General features: G+C 33.4%; 1 protein-coding gene and 1 long non-coding RNA gene across 6 annotated transcripts in view; both read right to left on the bottom strand.

Moving 5' to 3' along the window:
• The window catches only part of LOC143199585 (uncharacterized), a 61,481-nt gene extending 56,218 nt beyond the window's left edge, over positions 1-5,263 (bottom strand). The window contains exons 1-2 of the long non-coding RNA XR_013006504.1: positions 3,998-5,263; positions 1,243-2,355 (exon numbers count right to left, since the gene is read on the bottom strand). This is a non-coding gene — a long non-coding RNA (uncharacterized LOC143199585). The remainder of the gene's footprint in view (positions 1-1,242; positions 2,356-3,997) is intronic.
• Positions 1-23,934, bottom strand: part of EcR (Ecdysone receptor) — a 604,745-nt gene that overhangs the window by 145,821 nt on the left and 434,990 nt on the right. The window contains exon 1 of one of the 5 annotated variants that reach the window (XM_076409508.1): positions 11,406-12,080. The exons of the other annotated variants lie outside the window; for them this stretch is intronic. Coding sequence (XP_076265623.1) covers positions 11,406-11,667 — 262 coding nt within the window. The 5' untranslated portion in view covers positions 11,668-12,080. Of the gene's footprint in view, positions 1-11,405; positions 12,081-23,934 lie in introns of those variants that run through there. 5 annotated transcript variants of the gene reach the window in all.

Genomic DNA, 23,934 nt, shown 5'->3' with positions numbered 1-23,934 from the left:
ACGAACCCATAGATCAAGCGTATTTTTTTAACTGACTAGGTAGAGGCAAGCAGTACTTCTCATTGTGGTAACATTTATACAAATTGACAACCACTATACCAATTTTAATGTTAATGTATACTCGTTTAAGTAATACTCGAATTATTACCTCCCTTATTACAAAATCGACCAGGAAATCTAAAGCCAATATATGGTTGGACACTAGACATTAACAGTCGTGTAATTGTTATAACTATCCGACCATCGCTCACTGATATCTAATAAATAGAATTACTCGGCTTTATCTCAACAAATACACTGACAACAAAACATCTCTAATGCGTTATCTATGCACATATATGTACAGTTTCATGTATAAATATTTATTTTCGAATCAAGCCGAGCAAGTACGTGGTATATATAGGAAAAGTCCCATTTACTAACAACGGCTGCAAGAAAACTCGGATAAATGTATGAAAATGCAACAGGAACTAACAACACTAAAAAAACAACATTAAATTATCTAAATTGTGGACGAAATATTAGATAAGGCTTAAAAGATAAAAACGAAGTAGGTTATATTTTACGGAGAGGCGGAGACAAGACGACTGATTATTTACAAAATTTATTGAAAAAGTGGGTCAATCTATTTTTGTGTGATAATCATTTTTTGTCAAGATATCTCTCGTAAAGTAGATCGCTCATAGTAACAATGTAACTGGACACTAGGTTTAAAGCTGAATATTATGAATTAGTTGGGTCCATTTATTAAAGAATGTTTAAAATATTACACAACTAATAGTTTAAAGTTAGGTAACATTCAGCGTTATACTAGAAAACGACTCATTTCAACTGCTGGAGAATATTTTAAAGATAATGAAAGTTTGGCGCTAATATTTCTCAAATTGTATACAAAATATGGATCTGAGATAATAATATGATCTGAGAGATGATGGAACTTCATCAACTGTGAGGAGACTAAATGAAAAATACAGAAAAACTGGATAAATGGGTGATACTAAACCCATTTTCTTTCCAATACCAATTGGTAAATATTCAAATATTACGCAAATGTAGCAAATGGTTTTTAAAATCTTTTTTAAAACAAAAGTTTTAAGAATATCCGGAGCAAAGGAAATGTAATATGAAAAATAACAATTAGGTATTGCTTGTTCTGGTGGATGAAAAAAAAATTACCAATGGCCAAAATGAAGTGAATGATGTATAAAATATATTAAAAAAAGAGGCTTTAAAAAATAGTACTTATCCTAATTGTAATAATACAGCTACTGGATAAGATACAGGAAATCAGAAGAATCAGATTGAAGCGAACCAAACCACACGATAGTGTGGTATATAAGTGTATAGTGTATAAGTGTATTCTTAACTTTATCTTGAGTAGTTTATTTTTCAAAGTTTGTTGTTTCATAATTCATAGTTTGTAGTTTGTTTCATATTAATTTGGGATATATATATTAATGCCGTAATCGCCTTACTTGAGTATTAATGCAAGTACAACAGAACAGTAGGTATAAATTAATTTGTAAACTAAGATTGCACTAAGCTTATTTAAAGTCAGATGTACTGAGTAAAAAAAATATAATAAAAATTAGTATATCAATAACCATTGTACAAAATTGGCAATTTACAACATACCGCTAGTCCAACTGCTAGGTTACCCAAATATATATTTAGATAGGTAACAAACTTGATATATAAGAAATATACCAGAGACGTGAACCCTTTTTTAATTACTTAAAATTAAAATAATTTAATACAGTAATAAAAAGTCTATTTCTTATTTAATGATGATTTAACTAGAACACATTTTGTTAATAATACTTAGGTGCTGCAGTGAAATCATTCACTATTATTCACTGTTTGCTCATTGATCTAATAATAAACAATGTTTATTTACATTTATTTTATATAGTCACAAAACCGGTCAACCTTTTAGTCTTTTTGGATCCTAATATGTAGAGAAGCAATGTATCTATGTTGTTTTATTACTTTTAATTAATATATAATGATTTTATTGTGCCGATTCATTTATTTTATTGCGAAACCATTTCCAACGTAATTTTTTTTTTTTGCAAACCTAATATATCCATCATTCAACGGTTTCAAAATAAGGTGTTGCGTGCCATTGTTGATGCTCCGTACTATATTTCAAATAAAGTCATACAACGCGATACTCCTCTAGAACCTATAACGTGTTTGTGTGAAGTACTTCAAAAGAGTGTCAGTGTATCCCAATGTACTCGCCAATCAGCTAAATATGCGACGTGATAGTGAAGTGCGTAGACTAAAACGTTTAACACCACCTGATCTGATTACTGGACATATGTAGACTTTAGATTAAGCTTTAGAATAAGACTATTTAGGGTAAATGATGTGGCTCGGTGAATGGAGGTAAATCGAAATGAAACAGTGGTGTTTACATAATGTGACCGTTATTTATTGGCAAAATAAAAAATGTGAAAATACAAATAAATAAAACGGATGGCAGCGGAGTTACCTGAAGACGAGGCTTGGGCAGTCGATGGTGGCACGTCTAAACCAAACGAGGGTTGAGCACTGAATGACCGAAATACCCTTCAATAATATCCCAGATAAACGTCTCGGGGTTGCCGCCAGTTATTCGGTGTCGGGTTCCAATTGGCACCCCGCCCGTGTTCAACATCTGGGATTATATTTCTGGGTATTTTGTAGACCGTTATTCCACGATGTAAAATTCGACATGCCTCAATTCGCTACAATACTCCCCTGCCAGAATTTTACATAAAATTACTTCAACAAAAATACAAAAATGTTTGCAAAAAATATCAAATACAAAAAAAAACATATACCAAACAAAATGTGCTGTGTAAACTGGGCTTTGAAAAAATATGATGGTTCGAAACGGTTGTGATCTGGTACGGCTGTTGATATCTTCCGGTCCTACAGATACCGTTGCATCATCGTCGCTTTGGCACTTGAATGTGGTCCATCGACGACGTTGAAAACAAGCTATTCTTCAGACAGGGCTCCCGTAATCGACGCTGTGGGAGGATCGACTGTTCGACGACGTGGTAGCTTATTTTCTTCGACGACGAGATGTTAGCAATTCTGGTACTTCGGCGAAGACATAACGAGTCTACGGTGACTGCAATCGGTACCTAGCTTCTGGAGCTGCTCTGTGACTAATCCGTAGTCACATACGTTAGGTTAATTCATAAAAAACAAATAACGACGGTATCCGACCGAAGCTGCCCAAAGCCTTTTAAATCAAAATATCTGCCATTATGACGGAGACGGCGAGCGAAGGAAGACATTATGATTTAAACATAGCGCCGAAAGAAATGTTTAGCCGAGACGCTGATGATTAAGCAGTGACGTAAAAATATTCCAAAAGATTGTGAAATAAAATGTTGACAAAAAAAATTTAAAAAAATGAATTGGAAATAATGAAATTAATCGGAATAAAATGAAAATGAATCTAGAAGGTAAAATTGAAAAGGAATCGAATTAAAAATATTTAAAATTTTGAAACAAAAAAATATAACGGCCACGTAAAATACATACCAAACACCATGTTCCACGTACCCTCCATTCACGAGTCCAAACCCAATTTTCCGAAAGATCACGTCGGGGTCACCACTTTAGGGTAAATGATGTGGCTCGGTGAATGGAGGTAAATCGAAATGAAACAGTGGTGTTTACATAATGTGACCGTTATTTATTGGCAAAATAAAAAATGTGAAAATACAAATAAATAAAACGGATGGCAGCGGAGTTACCTGAAGACGAGGCTTGGGCAGTCGATGGTGGCACGTCTAAACCAAACGAGGGTTGAGCACTGAATGACCGAAATACCCTTCAATAATATCCCAGATAAACGTCTCGGGGTTGCCGCCAGTTATTCGGTGTCGGGTTCCAATTGGCACCCCGCCCGTGTTCAACATCTGGGATTATATTTCTGGGTATTTTGTAGACCGTTATTCCACGATGTAAAATTCGACATGCCTCAATTCGCTACAACTAATTATTTAAGATAATATTTTATACAGAAGATTGCTTAATGAAGTGATTTTCTACATGCCCTGTATATATGATATAGACATAAGAAATACTTATTGCCAATAGGGCAGATTGTGGACTCACGAAGAGTAATAGAAAAAAAATCTTTTTAAGCTACTTCATTATTTAACAAAACGATAATTATATAAAATCAATAAAAGACATCAGACAAAAAAAAACTCAATTCAATAATAATTTATAAAGAAAGTAGAACATACTAGGGTAGGTTCCACGTCCTGCCTGACCCAGATGATATCTAGGTTTCCATTAAGCGTTACTAGTTATTTTTTCACATAACAATACACAAAAAATATACATCTCAATCGTTTCCTCCATAACAACGACCCGCGTTGTTGGATTTAGTCGAGGAACGCGAGACCCTAGCAAGAATTAATTTCGATCTTATCGCCGACATGAAAAACCGAAATATAAAAGTGAATGAGGCTGCCGAGAATATATCGACCTTACGGCTATACAAGTGCACACTTAAACTTAAAGATTATATTGATAAATAAAATGTTTATGAGCAGACACATGGTGCAGTGGCTCCGATACAGTTAGAATAGTATGCAAGTTTTACACGTCGAGAACAACCCAAGCCTTCTGCGATATTATTATTCCGTAGTTGTTACAATTAATTACTTGTGTTTTAAAGAAAATTTAATTGTTTCTACATTAATGATATAACATGTAGCCTAAATATATACATATAATGATATTTTCACGTCCATAGGACAATTTTAATTTCAATAATAAAAAAATTACCCGAAAAATATGACGATTCATTAACATACTCGAAAATAAATGGTTTTAAATAGTATTTAGTCAATTTAGGTTTATTTAAATTTTCTTATGGTATTTATATAATTGTTTTGTACATAGAATGACGCAATATTTTAAAAATTCGTAAAATGTAGTGTTGCAGAATCAATAAATAATAAACAATATGAAAAATTGATAAATAACCGATTTTATTTGTTTAACACAAAACAATACATTTAGTTGAACTAATAATGACAAGGCGTGTAATTTTGGTAATGATTATTATTATTATTAATTACTATTCTTCATTATCTTTAATAACGCAATTATGGTTGTGACTGGAAAAATATCTGAATAAGATAAAATATAGATATGATGGGTGGAAATGCTAATAACTGACTTAAAACTGTTTATATTTTTTTTAGTACATATCATTAATATTTTATTACTTATTTAGTTGTTTAGTTGTTTCGCACTTCTACATCTCAGGATGTTTAGAGTTAAACAAGAAGATTATTCAACAATGAAAGAAAGAAAGGCAGGTCTACCACAAGGCAATATTTTGGGTCATGTGATACAGCACCACAAATGATACTATTTGCGATGACATAGCGATACTTACTACTAAAGATAATAATAAAGAAGCAATCAGAAGTCTGCAAAATGCAGGTAATATCATAAATAGGTGGATTTGGGCATGGAGAATAAAAGTCAAGCAGAGTAAATCATTGCGTAATGAAGTCACCTACAACCAAATTGTTCAAACTATTTTGCAGTACCTTGGGATGCATTTGGATGCAAAACCTTGTGGGAAGGGGCATATGACAAAGAAAAGAAAAGAGCTCGAATTAAAATATAAAAACAATAAGTTGCTGTTATACTAGCAAATACTAAAACCTGGAAGGTCTCCAAGAAGACCTAACCGCTCTCATCAAGTCCTATCTCTCGGACAGATCTTTCCAGGTCAAGATCAGGAAATCATTTTCCAGTCGTAAACAAATCGATGCTGGTGTACCTCAAGGTTCCCCGCTGGCCCCAGCCTTATTTAACCTCTTTATTTCAGATCTGCCGAGAAAAGAGCACATTGACGTGACGACACTGCTTTCTTCACGGCCGCCAGGTTCGAAGTTACAATTCATGAACGTTTACAGAAGCAGCTCGATCACGCGGTCAAGTCGTTCAAATTCTGGAGGTTGCAAATCAACCCCCTGAAAACCGAGGCCATCATTTTCCTTAAGAAGCGTTACACACTGCACGTCTCGCAACTTAAGATCGACACCGCAATAATTCGCAAAAAGGTTCGGGGATAGCAAATCTGCTATCTTCTCTGATCTGCCCTTCTAGCAGACTTCCCATCTCCATCAAATGCTTATTTTACAAGATATTAATTCGGTCCGTACTCCTCTACGGATCTAATGTCTACTTCAAGTTTGTTACACCCAAACAGGTCAAACGGCTTCAAGTTTTCCAAAATAAGCATCTCAGGAGAATATTAAACGCTCCATGGTTTGCCAGAAATAATCAAATTCATAGGGAAACTGGCACTCTAGAAATCAAGCACTTCATATCTCAATCATTCCACAAACAACAACTCAGCTCAAGTTCTTCTGAAAACGCGCTTGTTCGCAAGCTGGTCGACATGCTGGGAGTTTAGCACCGCGTCACCGCCAAGCTCCCCCCCTTTTCCAGGCTGAAACGACCTCATCCGTCGCTACAGTCATAACTTTTGCCCCCATACAACAGTACCCAGTTGTGTGTTAACTCAGGTTCACGAATCAATAGAATCGCCGGGCCCTCGTGCCCAATAACGGCTGCCCGATCAGCGGGTGCCATATCCCCAAATTTAATACAGTAGCAGTAGTGATCCACAGGGGTCAACTGTGAGGTGGTTTCGGTTTAGTGTATTGGTAAGCCCAGAGGCAGTCCCACATAACCCGGTCCAACTAGCCACTCCAGGGCAAGTCTCCGCGACCAGGTATGCGTCATGCATTCCACCGCCTGGTTTTTAGACCAGAACAAAAAAAAACTAAAACCTGGAATTATAGACCTAAGAAATTCAGTTATGGAGATGTTACCACCCAGATGCCATAGGAATAATTATTTACACCGAGACTAGACATAGAGGAAATTAAGAGATTCGTAACAAGGCATGGAGGAAAGTCTCCACTATCATGTTCCCGTGAACTAGGTCACCTAAAGAAAACGAAACCACAGTGAAGTTTACTAAATAGTAACACTAAAAAGTGCTACTAACTTTTATTTCATTAGGGAGCAAAATTGGGGTAAATGGGTCTTCCTCGATGAGTGTCTAGATTTAGTCACTGTACAGACGAATTGTAGGTTAGTCGGCAATAAATAGCAACAATATATTAATAAATAAGAAATAATGGTAATATTGATATTGAAGTTTTGAATATATTATTGATTTCTTAACAGCACCTTATTAATTTTTAGTACCTACTAATAATAATTGAAATGTGTTAACAACAAAATTAGACCTACTTAATGATGTTACTGTAAAGAAAATAAAGTCGTTTTAATTTAAAAACTATATATAAATAATATTAGATCGATTTAGATTATTACAAAATCATTTTATTTAAAATACCGATATATGAAATAAATTAACTTTATGTCGTAGTTTATGGTGCCAATGCTTGATCCTTGAGTTAAATACAATTTCTACAAGGTTCGGTTTTCGAATATAAATGTATTTATTTTGAGTTTAGGAATTTAGGACACCATACTGGAAAGTTTTTATTGTATACGTTTTTTATTTGATATCATCAGACGTGATAGTGTAAATGAAATTTCTAGACCAGGGAAAATGATTCTAGTTTTAGAGTGTTTGGTTACTCGGATATCAATTACATGACACAATTTAAACGTACACAATGCCGGGAGTTCAGTTTTAGCAAATATCAAAACCTATATGGACCTATGGAGAAGTTTTGCGAGAAGTGATATCAACATAATACAATTATTTTAGAACAAAGTACTGAGAACTATTACCTACACCGAGACCTTCGGATTGCAACTTCCATAGAGGAAATTCAGAGAATGGCGTCAATACATGAGTAAAGATTCTATTCCCATGTTAACACCGAAGTGCTGTAGTTTTTGGATAACACTATTCAACAAACGCAGGTTTAAGAAAATTTGTGTGCTTTTGTGTAGTTGTGTAGCGACGTGCTACTTTATTTTGTGTTATTAAGTCAATTGACTTACCTAGATTTAAGTCACTGTAGAGACAAATTCTACATTAGCCAGCAACAACTAATAACAATATATTAATAAATACAAAATGTAGATATATATATATATATATATATATATATATATATATATATATATATATATATATATATATATATATATATATTGTTGGATAGATTTTGATTACTAACTAAATCATTTTATTTAATATTGAGTGAGATATATGTGATAAATTTCTAAAAAATCGTAGTTTAGCGATTTGTATTTGTATAGGTATCAGTTGCAGCAGTCAGTTTACGAATATAAATGTAAATAAATGTGAAGTTAGGAATTTAGAACACCAAACTCCAAAATATTTATTGTAGCTTTTTTAAATTTGATATCATCAGAATATATCACAAATAGAATATATTACTATTGTTGCATTTGCTTATGACACTGCGATATTTGATATTGGGGACAACAGCGAAGAAGCAACCAGTAAACTGCAACACGCAAGTGATAATATAAATACGTGGACCCAAACTCGGTGAATGAAACTCAACGAAAATAGATCAGTGCATATTGAATTGACCTACAACCAAACTGATCATATACCAATAAATATGAGTAATATTAACATCCCATACAGTAACAATACTAAGTTGCTTGTGATGAATCTTGATGTAAAACTTTGTAGGAAGCAGCATATCAAAAAGAAAAGAATAAAACTCGAATTAAAACAAAAAAATATGTATTGGTTGATTGGAAGAAAATATAAAGTACCCGTACAAAAGTTGCCGCTGCACGAGCTAGTACAAAAAGCTACATGAACATATGTAATTAACTTCTAGATATGTTCTGCGAGAAGTGATATAGGAACAATTACTGCCACCGATATTTTCGAATTTTAACTGTCATAAAAAAATAAAAAAATTCGCAACAAGACACGAGGAAAAGTTCCATACTCATATTGACACCGGAGTGCTGCAACTCTAGCATACTACACTGAACTAGGACGCCTCAGGAGAACCAAAACATATGATCTTAAGTAGTTCTGTAGTGAATCCTACTAAATGGTAAAAACAGTGAGAAGTTATAGTAAATTTTATTTTAGTACAGACTGAATGAGGGTCGATGTGTCTTCCTAGATAAGTAACTAGTTTTAAGTTGTTGTAGAGACAAATTATAAGTTAGTCAGCAACGATATATTAATAAATAAAAATAGAAGTAATATTAAGAAGGGTTTTTAAGGGCTTATGAAGAAGGGAGCTTTTTTTTAGAAGCTTTTTTAGTACCTATTAATAAAGGTAACAACTCATTTTAAATAAAATTAGATCTACTTTATGATGTTAGTATAAACAAAATACTGTCGTTTTGATCCAATGCAAGACATTCAAAAACTATGTATAAATCTGTATATTAAAATAATTTTATTACTATTGAGATATATGTGATACATTTTTAAAAAATCGTAGTTTATGGTGCCAGTGCTTCATCCTTGAGTTATCCAACATTTCTACAAGGTCCAGTTTTCGAATATAAATGTAAATAATTATGATTTTAGGGATTTAGGATACCAAACTCGAACGTTTTTTATTGTAAACGTTATTTATTTTATATCGTCACACGTGATTGTGTAAACGAAATTTCTAAAAAAGAGAAAATTAATTTGGTTTTGAGTTTTTGGTTACTCGAATATCGATTACACGGCACAAATTAAACATAAACAACGTCGGAAATCTGCTATAATAAGTTGCTGCAGTAGAAGCAAATACTAAAGCCTATATGGATGGACCTATGGAATTTAGTTATGAAGATGTTTTGCGAGAAGTAACATTAACATAACACAAATATTGCAGAATAAAGTCCTGAGAAGTATTATAGATGCACTCAGATACTACAGGAATACATTGAGACCTTAGGATTCCGACGATCAGAGAGGAAGTTAAGAGATTCGCGACAAGGCATGAGGAAAGACTCTATTTCCATCATCCACACCGAAGTGCTGCAGCTCTTGGATAACATTTCTCAACACAGTCAAACTCAAGAAAACCAAGTCGTGTGCTCTTGTGTAGTGAAGTGCTACCGACGTTAATTTTATTTTGTGTTATTAGGCCAATGGAGAGACTTAGTTTCAAGTCAACGTAGAGGAAATTTCTGCGTTAGTCAGCAACAACAAATAACAATATAAATAAAAAAATTTAGTGACATGGAAAATGATTTATTGAACTTTTGAAAATATTATCGATTTTTAAAATTATATATATATATATATATATATATATATATATATATATATATATATATATATAAATATATATATATATATATATATATATATATGTGTGTGATACATTAAAATAATATCGTAGTTTATTATTAGTGCCAATTTTTCATCCTTGATTTATATACAATTTCTACAAGGTCCAGCAGTCATTTGGTGAATTATAAATATATATACATAAGAGTTTAGGAATTTAGGACACCAAACTGAAACGTTTTTATCTGATATCACCAGAGCTGTAATCGAACTCTTTAAATAAGAGAAAATGATTTTCGTTTTTAGTTCTCTGATTACATGATACAAATTATACATAAACAAAGTCGTAAATCTGCTATAATAAGTTGCTGCAGTAGAAGCAAATGCTAAAACCTATATGGATGAACCTATGGAATTTAGTTATGAAGATGTTTTGCGAGAAGTAACATTAACATAACACAAGTATTGCAGAATAAAGTCCTGAGAAGTATTATAGATGCACCCAGATATTACAGGAATACATCGAGACCTTAGGATTCCGACGATCAGAGAGGAACTTAAGAGATTCGCGACAAGACATGAGGAAAGACTCTATTTCCATCACCCACACCGAAGTTGCTGCAGCTCTTGGATGACATTACTCAACACAGTCAGACTCAAGAAAACCAAGTCGTGTGCTCTTGTGTAGTGAAGTGCTACCGACTTTATTTTGTGTTATTAGGCCAATGGAGAGACTTAGTTTTAAGTCAATGTAGAGGAAAATTCTACGTTAGTCAGCAACAACAAGTAACAATATAAATAAAAAAAATTAGTGACATGGAAAATGATTAATTGAACTTATGAAAATATTATAGATTTTTAAAATTATATATATATTAAATTAAAATAATATCGTAGTTTATTATTAGTGCCAATTTTTCATCCTTGATTTATATACAATTTCTACAAGGTCCAGCAGTCATTTGGTGAATTATAAATGTATATACATGAGAGTTTAGGAATTTAGGACACCAAACTAGAACGTTTTTATCTGATATCACCAGAGCTGTAATCGAACTCTCTAAATAAGAGAAAATGATTTTCGTTTTTAGTTCTATGATTACGTGATACAAATTACACATAAACAAAGTCGGGATGGTCGCAGTACCTGACATAGAACTGGTATCCGATTTAGCAACGATCGTATGTCCGGGTAACGCACCGTATCCGTTCTGGATGATCAGGTTCCTGGCATGGTTCTGCGCGTTCAGGTCCAAGTCCCAGAACTCGAGATCCACGTCTCCGATATCGTTTGAGGCCAACGAATTGGCCGGACTCATAACCAACGTGGTGGAGGACGAGGTCACTTCCGCACTAGAATCCTCCGGTGTCACCCTGACCGCCTGCAGACCGGCCCATCTACGTTTCATCGTACGGCGAAATGTATCGGGGGCGGCGATCGGGTCGCCCGTTACCAAATCGGCGGCGGCGGCTGGCGGTACGCGCGGATCCGAGCGACGACAGTCACGACAACAACAACAACAAAAATATCGGACCGCTACGTGAATACGAACGACACAGAACCGAACGGAGTCTCTTTCGACGCGCCGAACGCTAACCACTGACGACGTTCAGCGAGGTACGGACGGTCGGGTGGTGGGGATGGCCGCGTGACGTCAGCACAGGTTGTTACCTTGCCGCTCCCCACCACCGCGCCGCGCATTCCAGCGACTTACCTGGTGGCGGGGGCGCGGAGGGGGCGAGGAGAGCCACCGCGTGCGCCGCCACTGTCACGGCCATCTTGCGCGCGATGCGTTCTCTCCGGCCGCCGCAGCTTTTCGTTATATTAACCAACTTTGGCTTAGTTGAGGTTACGATGCGACGTTGCCGCTCCTTCCGGGTACCGCCGGGTACTAGTTTTCGGTCTCGATTCGTTTTTTTTTCCGCTGCGGTTGTTCGGTTCGTTCCAATAATAACTCCGAGTCCGCGCTAGTTGAAAAACAATCATCGTTAGAAATCAAATTTATTACATTATTTCACGTTGGTACTGTTGAATATTTCGAGGACCTATAAATTCGTTTTAAAGGTTTTTTTTCATAATTTGAAGCTTGATTGAGAAAAAATGAATCTTTTGAGGCTATCCACGACTCGATCCATTTTTTGGCATCGCCATAAGAAACAAAGCCCTTGATGGATTCATTATGTTTTATTAGCTTAAAACACACCAAGATGAACCCACCAAATACAGATCATTAACTTGGAGCCATGGATATTCAGATTTTTTTCGCTTTGGATCATCGTAATGAATCAATTTTTCATGACCAGTAACAACACAATGCAAAAAACATTTCCTATTTTGCCGTGGAAGAAGCATTTAACATATGACCAAACGCCTTTCAGTGTCTCTTAGTTTGAATTCTTACGACACAAAATATCTAAGGTTTTGGGTCAATCCCGTGTTCCTCAAGCAATTGGAAATTGTTTCTTGTGTACTGTTTAATAGGGACCATTATCAAGTAGCTTAATGACTTCAAATATTTGGTGTCAAAATAACCACTTTTAAAACGTTGAAAGCAATATTCACATGTTAAAATCGACGGGGCATGATTACCATAAGCTTTACAACACTATTCGATGACCTTCAGCCACGTTTTTCCTCAAACTGAAGTAAAAAAGTAAAACTTCCCGCAAATGCGATTTAGTCGCTACAAATTCAGATATTTTCAACGCATTGAAACATGTTTTTGTTCAAACTTCTTGGTTACAAATGCACCCGATACAATTTAATACACAGTAACACTATCTGTTGTAAATTCTTTTAAATTAATTTGTAGACTTTATATATTTTTATATTTTATTCTAAATCTGGTTGTTTTAACTGCGTAAAAGCTCTGATGGCGGCGTCTACCTGTTCATTCCCAAGTACCCAACGTCAGAGTAATTATCAGTTTAAAAAAATATATCTTTCGTTTACAAAACTAACTCGTTTTTACTAAATCCTTTATTCATATGCCCTTTAAACAGCAATGATGTCTTTGAGCAAAATTTTTGATAAGACATCCACCATATACTGTATATGTCTGTCTCCTAAAAACTGACCTAGTAGACCAGACAGATATAACCCAAATGTCTAGCACCAGTTCGCGCTAGTTGAAAAACAATCATCGTTAGGAAACAAATTTATTATATCATTTATCGTTTATATCGTGGATTTATTTATCAATACTAAATATAATAATTAACATGATATTTTTTTATTTCATTTACACTAACATATTTCTATATAGTTATATTTATTTTTTCTATCTCTCATTACTCAAATGTGAAAATATATTAAAAAGTAGCGTTGGGAACTATCGACTGAAAACCGTCGATAGTCGCAAAACAGTCGATAGTCAAAAAAATAGCGACTGAAAATAGTAATTACTATTTACAGTCAAATGCACGGTTCGACTGTTTTTTTCCATTTGTGAGGTCAGACGAAGATGTACGAATTCTTGTCTGTATAAAATGTGAGATAGGAAAGGACGGAGATAAATGCTTGGAGCAGTTAATTTTAAATGTGTTTATATTCTCCAATGGTATAAGTATAAGCGAGATAGAGATGTATTCATTCCCGTGATAACTTAAAAAAAGAAAAGGAGAAAAAATTACTAATTTTTATTAACATGTAATAAATAATATAATTTTAAAGGAAGTAGGGTTACTTTTATACTGAATATTCTGTGGACGTGTAAAAAGGAATGAAATATTAACACCACAAATGTTTTATCGTGTTTTAATATATTAGGCTATTTTTAAATAACATAGTATAATAAATATAAATAGTACAACTTAAGATTTTCAATAACCATAACCACTAAATAAAATGTAAACGTATACCTAATCATTGAAAAATCTAATCCATGATGAACCTAAAAATGATCTGACAATAACTACCAGACCCATTTTAAATAAAAGTTTTATTTATTTTTGAACGGAAATATTTTGTATTTACAATTTTATTTTATTGCCCTTGAAAACTAGCTTTCCAAAATGCTGCTATATTAAATTACATTATATAGTTATTCACAAGCAAACTACAAAAAAAACATAAAACCACACATATTACATATAAATCTATATAAGCATAAATTCGGCGCATTCCTTTCAAGGTCGCGGCTAGGACGGAAGGCCAGAATGTTAAAAATCAGTCGAATGAACTACTAGAACCGAAAATAGTAACTAAAAGTAAACGACTGAAACAGTCGATAGTAAATAGTAATAAAATCAGTCGAACTAAAAATAGCGACTGAAAACAGTTACTAGTAAAAACAATCGAACCAAAAATAGCGATTGAAATAGTCGATAGTAAAAAGTAATCAATTACTGAACAGTCCATAGTCGATTTCAGTCGATTGTTCCCAACACTATTAAAAAGTATTACACTGATTAATAATTTAAATATATCTCGTTAATTGCCTTTTAGATCTCAATGATAAGCTTCAGAAGAATTTTTGATATGGTATCCACTCCACCAGACAGTGTATGACTGTATTCTAAACACTGGCCCAGTAGACCAGATATAACCCAAATGTCATTAACAAAACATATTTTTTCTTAGGTGTATAATTCATTTTTATAGACTAGAGTTTGGAATAATATTTTTAAATAAAAATATTTTAAAGATATTTTATATTTTATAGCATATTTTATTTTTTATATGTAGCAAATGATAAAAAATATCAAATATGGCGATTGATGAGATTCTATTCGAATTCGTGTTATATTTTTTGAAATGTGTAATTATCGGGCAAATCCTTATAGAACTGAATATTGTGATCTTAATTTCCAGCAACCTTGAACAACCTCGAAAACTTGAAGATGCGGAAATGAGATGCTGCGTTGTGTTAATGTAAATATAAAGAAAACTTGCTACCTATTAATTATTTACCCAAACACACATTTTTAAGTGTTTAGTTCAAGTTTTTCAAGTGACAGAAATAGGAAAACATGACTCTAATGAAAATAATTTCTGATTAAAGAAATCTAACTTCGAAAGAAAATTTAGGGTAGTATCTTTATTCCTATATCTACTCTACACTACTAAAATGTCAACGCAAATATAAAGAAAACTTGCTGCCTATTAAGGACTTATCCAAACACACATTTTCAAATGTATAGTTCAACTTTTTCAAGTGATAGAAATAGGAAAACATGACCCTAATGAAAATCATTTTTGATTAAAGATATCTAATTTCGAAAGAAAATTTAGGATAGTAACTTCATTCCTATATCTATTCTACATTACTAAAGTGTCAACGTAAATATAAAGAAAACTTGCTGTCTATTAAGGATTTACCCAAACACACATTTTCAAATGTTTAGTTCAACTTTTTCAAGTAATTGAAATAGGAAAACATCACCCTAATGAAAATTATTTTCGATTAAAGATATCTAATTTCGAAAGAAAATTTACGATAGTATCTTCATTCCTATATCTATTCTACACTACTAAAGTGTCAACGTAAATATAAAGAAAACTTGCTGTCTATTAAGGATTTACCCAAACACACATTTTCAAATGTTTAGTTCAACTTTTTCAAGTGATTGAAATAGGAAAACATCATCCTAATGAAAATTATTTTTGATTAAAGATATCTAATTTCGAAAGAAAATTTACGATAGTATCTTCATTCCTATATCTATTCTACACTACTAAAGTGTCAACGTAAATATAAAGAAAACTTGCTGTCTATTAAGGATTTACCCAAACACACATTTTCAAATATATTATTCAAATGTAATATTTCTAATACCCTAGAAAATAAATAATATTTTAATGTAAAATGATATTTGAAAAAATCGTATTTTAACCAAGATATAGCAAGAGGATATAAAACAATGGAAAATATTTTCAAGATTGTTCATTTTTACTAAATACAACTGCAGAAATCTATTTAATATCTGTTAATTCATTCTATTATAAAATATATTCTTATATTCAAAAATAAAATAAAGAAAACTTAAAATATTTATCTTTAATGAGTTTTTAAATTAAAAATTCGTTATTTCAAATCCAGCTATAAACTCATCGTAGCTGACTCACTTCTTTATCTCGAAAAATATTGTAATATATCCTAATTTAATTTTATTAAAATAATTACTAACCAGACTAAATATCATGGTCTGTTGTTTTCAGGCAACTAGTTGTTTTTAATGCTTAAAGAAGTAAACAAACTCTGTATGTTTCTGTACAAAATATTACTAAACTTTAACCGAAACGCAATTTTGTAGACTAGTTCAATTAGAGCGTAAAGCGAATTACCCAAACAGTTTCAAAATTCAGACATCAGAAGGATCGAATAAGCACCGACTTGGTTGTATTCGTTCTATTGGATGTACGTATGTCCCATTGAGTGGCTTGATATTTTATTTAAATGAAGATATTGAAATGTGATGCATTAATTATATAGTTTCATTCTATTCAAATATCACAATTTACAATTTTACGACAATGAGTTATTTTGTTATAAAGAGTTCGAAATATTGGTGAATTAATGAAGTGAATATAATATAAAAGTGAAATTTGGTTTGACCATTTTGTATAAAATTTATATTAACATTGATGTACATTATTATATACATTGTACCTAACAACGTCTGGTTATCGTTTAGCCTGGGTTTTAATATGTTTAATTTCATAATACTTGCACCTATATAGCATGTTTTGTTGTTCCACTGTCTGTAAAAATATAGAGATTGTCTGGTTCATCGACTCTAGAAATAGAAATATATTATTTAAATATAAGAAATGTGTAATTTATTTTTCTGCAGATGGAGATTCTTCTGCTGATGTTAATTGCAAATGATTACCTCTATATAAAAATGGTCAGATCATCAGTTTTTATCATGTTTTGGGCATTACTGAGTTTCTGTAACTGATTTTGCTACATGTTTTTTACGGAAATTTGGAATTAGTTATGCATTTAAGGAGAAACTATTGGAGTCCTGCACAGACACAACATAAACACTGCTGTTTCTTTAGTTGTTCTTAACTGCACTACACGAGATTAAATTGTTTGATTCTTTTACCACGCTTCAGTGTTATCGTAAGACTGGAGACTGATCTCTCCTCGTGTTTCTTTGAAATTCTCTTATTTTCCTGATTCCAGTGTGTATATTATTTGGGTGTATTTGGGATACCTGTTGAGCGGACTTGGATATAAAAAAAATGTACTTATTTTCATTAATTTTCGTGGAACCTCCTCTTAAGTAGATTCCTTTCTTAGGATCATACAAATTGGAAAACAACAAATTATTTACTTTGGGGTTTTCTTATTTAATCAAAATTTTCCTTATATTTTAAAATATTTATTTGATGGTCGTGCCATTCAGAATGTATGTAAAGTATGGATGTGCAGTATATACACAATTTGATTACTCGAACAGATATTAAATAGATTTCTGCAGTTGTATTTAGTAAGAATGAACAATCTTGAAAATATTTTCCATTGTTTTATATCTTCTTGCTATATCTTGGTTAAAATACGATTATTTCAAATATCATTTTACATTAAAATATTATTTATTTTCTAGGGTATTTGAAATATTACATTTGAATACTATATTTGAAAATGTGTGTTTGGGTAAATCCTCAATAGACAGCAAGTTTTCTTTATATTTACGTTGACACTTTAGTAGTGTAGAATAGATATAGGAATGAAGATACTATCCTAAATTTTCTTTCGAAATTAGATATCTTTAATCAAAAATAATTTTCATTAGGGTGATGTTTTCCTATTTCAATCACTTGAAAAAGTTGAACTAAATATTTGAAAGTGTGTGTTTGGGTAAATCCTTAATAGACAGCAAGTCTTCAGTCAGACACTTTAGTAGTGTAGAATAGAAATAGGAATAGAATAGGAATTCATCATATATATATATATATATATATATATATATATATATATATATATATATATATATATATATATATATATAATTCATCAATGCCACTTACTGGCCCGCTGGTCCCAGCCTTATTTAACATCTTTATTTCTGATTTGCCGAGAAAAGAGCACATTGACGTCGCGTTTTACGATGACGACACTGCTTTCATCACGGCCTCCAGGCTTGGGGTTACCATTCAAGAACGTTTACAGAAGCAGCTCGATCATGCGGTCAAGTGCTTCAAATTCTGGAGGCCGCAAATCAACCTGAAAACACAGGCCATCATTTTCCATAAGAAGCGTTACGCACTGCGCGTCTCGCAACGTAAGATCGATACCGCAACAATTCCATGGCTGGATAATGTCATGTACTTAGGTCTCCACTTCCACCGACGGTTCGGTTGGCATTTCCTAATACAGAAAGCAATCCAGAAAGGTTCAGGGATAGCAAACCTGCTATCTTCTCTGATCTGCCCTTCTAGCAGACTTTCCATCTCCATCAAATGGTTATTTTACAATATGTTAGTTCGGTCCGTACTCCTCTACGGATCCAGGTGAAACGGCTTCAAATATTCTAAAATAAGCTCCACAGCAGAATCTTAAACGCTCTATGGTTTGTCAGAAATTATCAAATTCACAGGGAAACTTTTTTTTAAATCTCCTAGAACGTCAACAATCTGACCGTATGCAAAAAGTATGATTTCAGTTATATAATATAACTATCCTGAGATGTAGTAGATCACTTCAGTAAGTGATCTACTCTACAACTTATAATCTAAATCTTATTCTAGATACTATTCTAACTTATTCTAAAATCTATTCTAGCTTATTTTAGAGATTAGAAAATCTCACTCTATGTGTCTATTAATCAGTTCGTATGGCAGTTTGCGTTTGAGCCTACGCACTTCACTATCACCGCGCATATGCACTAATAATCTTTCGAAGTACTTCGCACTAACACTCCGAATTACACTCATTATGGGTTCTATGGGGTTATCACGCTGAATCAGTTTGTTGGACACGTAATATGGGGCATCGACGATGACTCGCAAAACTTTATTCTGGAACCTCTGGAGGATATCTATGTTAGATTTGCTAGTAGTACCCCACAGTTCAATACCATAGATCCAAATGGGCTTAAGTATTGACTTATACAGCAAAACCTTATTATTTAATGATAATTTAGATTCACGCCCTAGCAGCCAATACATTTGGTATAGTTTAAGCCCAAGCTGTTTGCGTTTTGTAACTATATGTTTTTTTCCATGACGGAGAAACTCCAGAAATCAAGCACTTTACATCTCAATCCTTCCACAAACAACAACTCAGCTCAAGTTCCTCTGAAAACGCGCTTGTTCGCGATCTGGTGGGCATGCTGGGAGCTTAGCACCGCGTCACCGCTAACCTCCCCTTTACCAGGCTGAAATAAACTCATCCATCGCTGCAGTTATAACTTTTACCCCTATACGACAGTATTCAGTAATGTTTTAACTCAAGTTCGCGAATATTTAGTTTGTTTCACTATATGTTTTTTCGCCGGGTCCTCGTGCCCAATATCAGTTGCCCGGTTGGTGGGTGCCATATCCGCAAATTTAATGCAGTAGAAGTAGCGACACACACAGGGGTCAACTCTGAGGCGGTTTAGGTTTAGTGTGTTGGTAAGCTGAGAGGCAGTACCACATAACCCGACCCAACTTGTCACTCCAGGGCAAGTCTTCGCGATCAGCTATGCATCATATTAAATTCACGTCCATATTCAAATATATTAGCGTGTATTTAGAATCATCAGCATTAAAGTAGATATTATTATTATATTGTTATCATTATTATTATATAAATTCATATGACATGTCTAAATAAATTTTAACGGATTTACTATTGATGTAGCAACTAGTATTAAACCGAATCAAATTATCTTGAAATGTTATTCAAGTTAAAGTTTCGTCATATTCGTCGAAAGGTAAACAACATACTTTCTTGCTGGTTTAATAGTCTCAATCTTTGTGCCAACTCGGAGAAAAGTGCCGCTGATGGACGTTGGGTATTGCGTCGACTGATTGAAGTACATCGGAAGCCTGATTGACCAATAAAAATCATGTTGGATATTGGTTTTGGTGCTTTAAATGTTTCAAGATGATGAACGGAGCCGTTATAGGACCAAATCCATTTCAAACTCGTGTGGTGTTCGCTGAAACCTCGGGCGAGACTTAAAAACTATCTTAAAGTAATGGATATGGTGCAAAAATCAAGAAAATTAGGTAAATATTAATTCGGAACAAGAAAGAAAATCGGAAGTGATAGTTTTCTACATCAAATTCAGATGAGTTAAAGGTGAAACAAGAGATAATGTTCTGCTATATTCACCATAGACTCCTTATGAAGAAGCTTGAAAACAAATAACCATGGACAATATATTATAAAACAATTTTTCCGAAAAAACCGTTAAAATTAAAAAATTTAAAAAATCGTCCAAACTTGTCACCCTATAATTATTCGGTTTTTAATCTGAAGCTAACATTATTAGCCTTAAGGGTTATAAAAGAATATAAAAACTTTTCGAATATGCTCTCAATTCAATAAATCTCAAGTTATTTTAATCTCTGCTGAAGACATTTCTTTATAGAACACCGCCTTATTCATAATATCTTGGAGAAAGTTTGCTAATAAATTAATCTACGAAGTTTAATTAAAACCTTTTTCAACTTTAAAATAATGTAAAATAACTAACGGTGTTATTTCAAGAATTATTTTAGAATAATAATATCATTTTTCTACCTATTCAATCTTGCGAACTTTAGCACAGGCAAGGTAGCATTTAATTTTGTTAACAATTTTATTTAGTAACAGCTACTTAATATTAATTTACCTATATTTAATTCAATATAATATTTTATAATATGTCTTATTGTTTAGATAGATTTCGATGTAAAGACAGCTCTAACGAAAGCTCTAGCTATAAAACTATAACTAAGAAAACTATACGATGGAATTGATGGTATATGAATTTTATCCATATCATATCATAAACAGATTCATAGGCCAAAATGCTTATTATTATAAATAATTTTCTGAAATAAGAATATCTGTATATATGTATTTTTTCAATAACAGAATTAAAATCAGAACCAATATAACCAGGTTAAACCAAGAACTTTATATAAAGAACTTTTTCAACAACTCTTATTTCGACAACTATTTCTTGTAACGCCAAAAACTCGTGAAGTTGGGGTCAACTTACATAAATAGTACTCCCTCAGTCGTCATTACTTTTTATATAGACTGCAATCTCTTTTATAGCTAAATTGACACCCCAGCGATGCATTAAATAACTCCATGATGTTTTTACATATTTCCATTACTCAAAATAACTATTTATTCCCTAATTAGATAACAATAATCAAGCACGTTCAACAATTTTACGTTTACACCATAGCACTAGAAAAGGTTTAAATGCTATTTTTGTATAACATATCTTGTATATTGTCAATAACACTTGTTTGAATGCAAATTAGACATAAAAAGAAACTTTAAATACTTTATCACAATATTATAAAAAAGAAGCAAAATATCAACTTAAGATTGTCAAAAAAATAGGGGAAAGGCAGCAGGCAGTTCAGATGCTTATCCAGTCCTTTATTCACAATAATGTTAATTAGCAAATTGAAAAGGAAAAGGAAATAATTGCAGTTAAAAGATAACGTATTAATTGGAGTTAATTGGAAGTCAAATTGCCAATTGGAATTCAATTATGGTTTCCAGAACAAGGCCCTAAGAAATATTCTAAGTACACCCATATACTACAGGACTGATTACTTACACTGGGACCTTCAAATACCGATTGTCACTTAGGAAATCAAGAGAATAGGAAGGAAATATGAGGAGAGACTGCGTTTTCATATCAAAATCGAACTAATACAACCCTTGGATAACATCAAAACAGGAAACATATTCAAAAGAATCAAATCATTTGATCTTGTGTAGTATAGTATAGTGGTCTTTAATAGAAAAACTTTAATATTATTACACCAGCGATTAAGATAAGGCTGATGGGTCCTCCTAGATATATACCTAGATTTAAGTTCATGTAATGACAAATTGTAGGGTAGTCGGCAACAATGTAATAAATAAACTTAAAAAAATTAATAAATTTATGTTTCATGTGGTCCTAATGCACTTGAGAACTACGAGATATGAAATAAAAGTACCAGAATGGTGTTTACGAAAGCGTGACGTCACGCGTTTCTTATTGGTGTTTGACCTAATAGGGCTGATTGTTATGTTTTGTATTTATTGTTTACTAATAAATATAAATAAAAACCAATCAGTTTTTAGCATCTCTCTATCCTATGCCATTATAAAATACAATTTCCACGATTCTTTATTGCTGTCATCGGGCCTTATACGAAGTATATTGTTAAATGTACGAAAGCGTCAGTATCGGCAACATCGGACACTCGCTTTGGTTTAGTAATTCTCACACTTCAATCGTGACTTTCTCACTGGCTCCGGCGTATAATAAAATAATGATTTGTCGACTGTAAAGAGGTTAGTTGCTGGCCGAAGTATTTTCCATTTTTAGAAATCCACTTTTGCAGCGCGACCAAGGGGACTTTAACTGGCCTCTGGCTTCTTTTCTGCTTAATGGCATTTTTGATTGCCGCTCTCGACGTTGGTGTTCTTTAATTTTCGCTTTACTGATATTGGTTCGTTTATTGAGCGATTGTTTCTTTCGGATCTCCATCACCATTATAATAACGTTTTCAATTCCTGAAACTACTTTTCAATGATGGTGCTCGCGTCATCAAGATTTCTAATGCGTTGCCTGCTGCAATTTGTAAATTAGTCTTACAATCAGACAATATACTTCTTCTCATTTTAATCTAGTCCGAAATAGACACAATACTGTCTGATAATTTCGAACATGTAACCGAACCAGTCTGCAAAAGTCGTCCGGTTGTCAAACGTCTGCAATATTTTTCGAAACATTAGCGTGTTGCAGCTGCACTGAACATTAGTATATACTCGTTCACTAAAATATCTCAAAAAATGAAAAATACAATCTTGGATTCGCCGAAAATAAACTGTCCTCATACGAAGCGGGTAGCGAATCAAGATCAGCTTGATCATCAGCTCTATCAGAAATCAGATATATGAATTGTATAAAAACAGAGAGTAGTTTTCAATATAAACATAATTTGGCGTAGCGTCGTTATCACACCACGCAGCTTGCGGTACATGAGTTAATCTTTCGCCGGAGAAGGTCGAGACAATTTGGAGTTAGAGCACGACGGGGAAGTGTCGCCTGTGATAGAATAAGGCCACGAAGAGCCGAATGAGTTATTGCCCTAAAATATCGGCCAGCTCGGTAATACATCTATTGCCCGAAAGACGAAGAGGGGAAAAATATCTCAAGTAAACCTCGGATATAAAATCGTGAACCTGGGGGACGTCTGTTTCTCTATGAATTTGATTGTTCGTGACGAACCAGGGGCATTGATTATTCTCCTGAGAATTTTGTTTTGAAAGACTTGAAGACCACCTGGCTTGGTGAGACGTATTTTAGATAGACACTGGAGCCGTAGAGAACGACTCATCGAACCAGAATCTTGTACAGGAGAGATTTTATAGAGAGAGAAAGCCTGCTGGCCCGGTTGATAAGCGGGAACAGCAAATTAACAATACCTTGACCTTTATGGAGGGATCTTTGAATGTGGGAATTCCACCTACATTTGCGATCGAAGACAAGACCGAGATAGGTGGCTTCTT

The sequence above is a fragment of the Rhynchophorus ferrugineus genome, unplaced genomic scaffold, assembly GCF_030347505.1.
Source record: "Rhynchophorus ferrugineus isolate W39M unplaced genomic scaffold, kcgeb_rfMv2 rfM7, whole genome shotgun sequence".
NCBI lineage: Eukaryota > Metazoa > Arthropoda > Insecta > Coleoptera > Curculionidae > Rhynchophorus > Rhynchophorus ferrugineus.
Note: the sequence above shows the minus strand (reverse complement) of the source record. Positions and strands in the feature narration are given on the sequence as shown.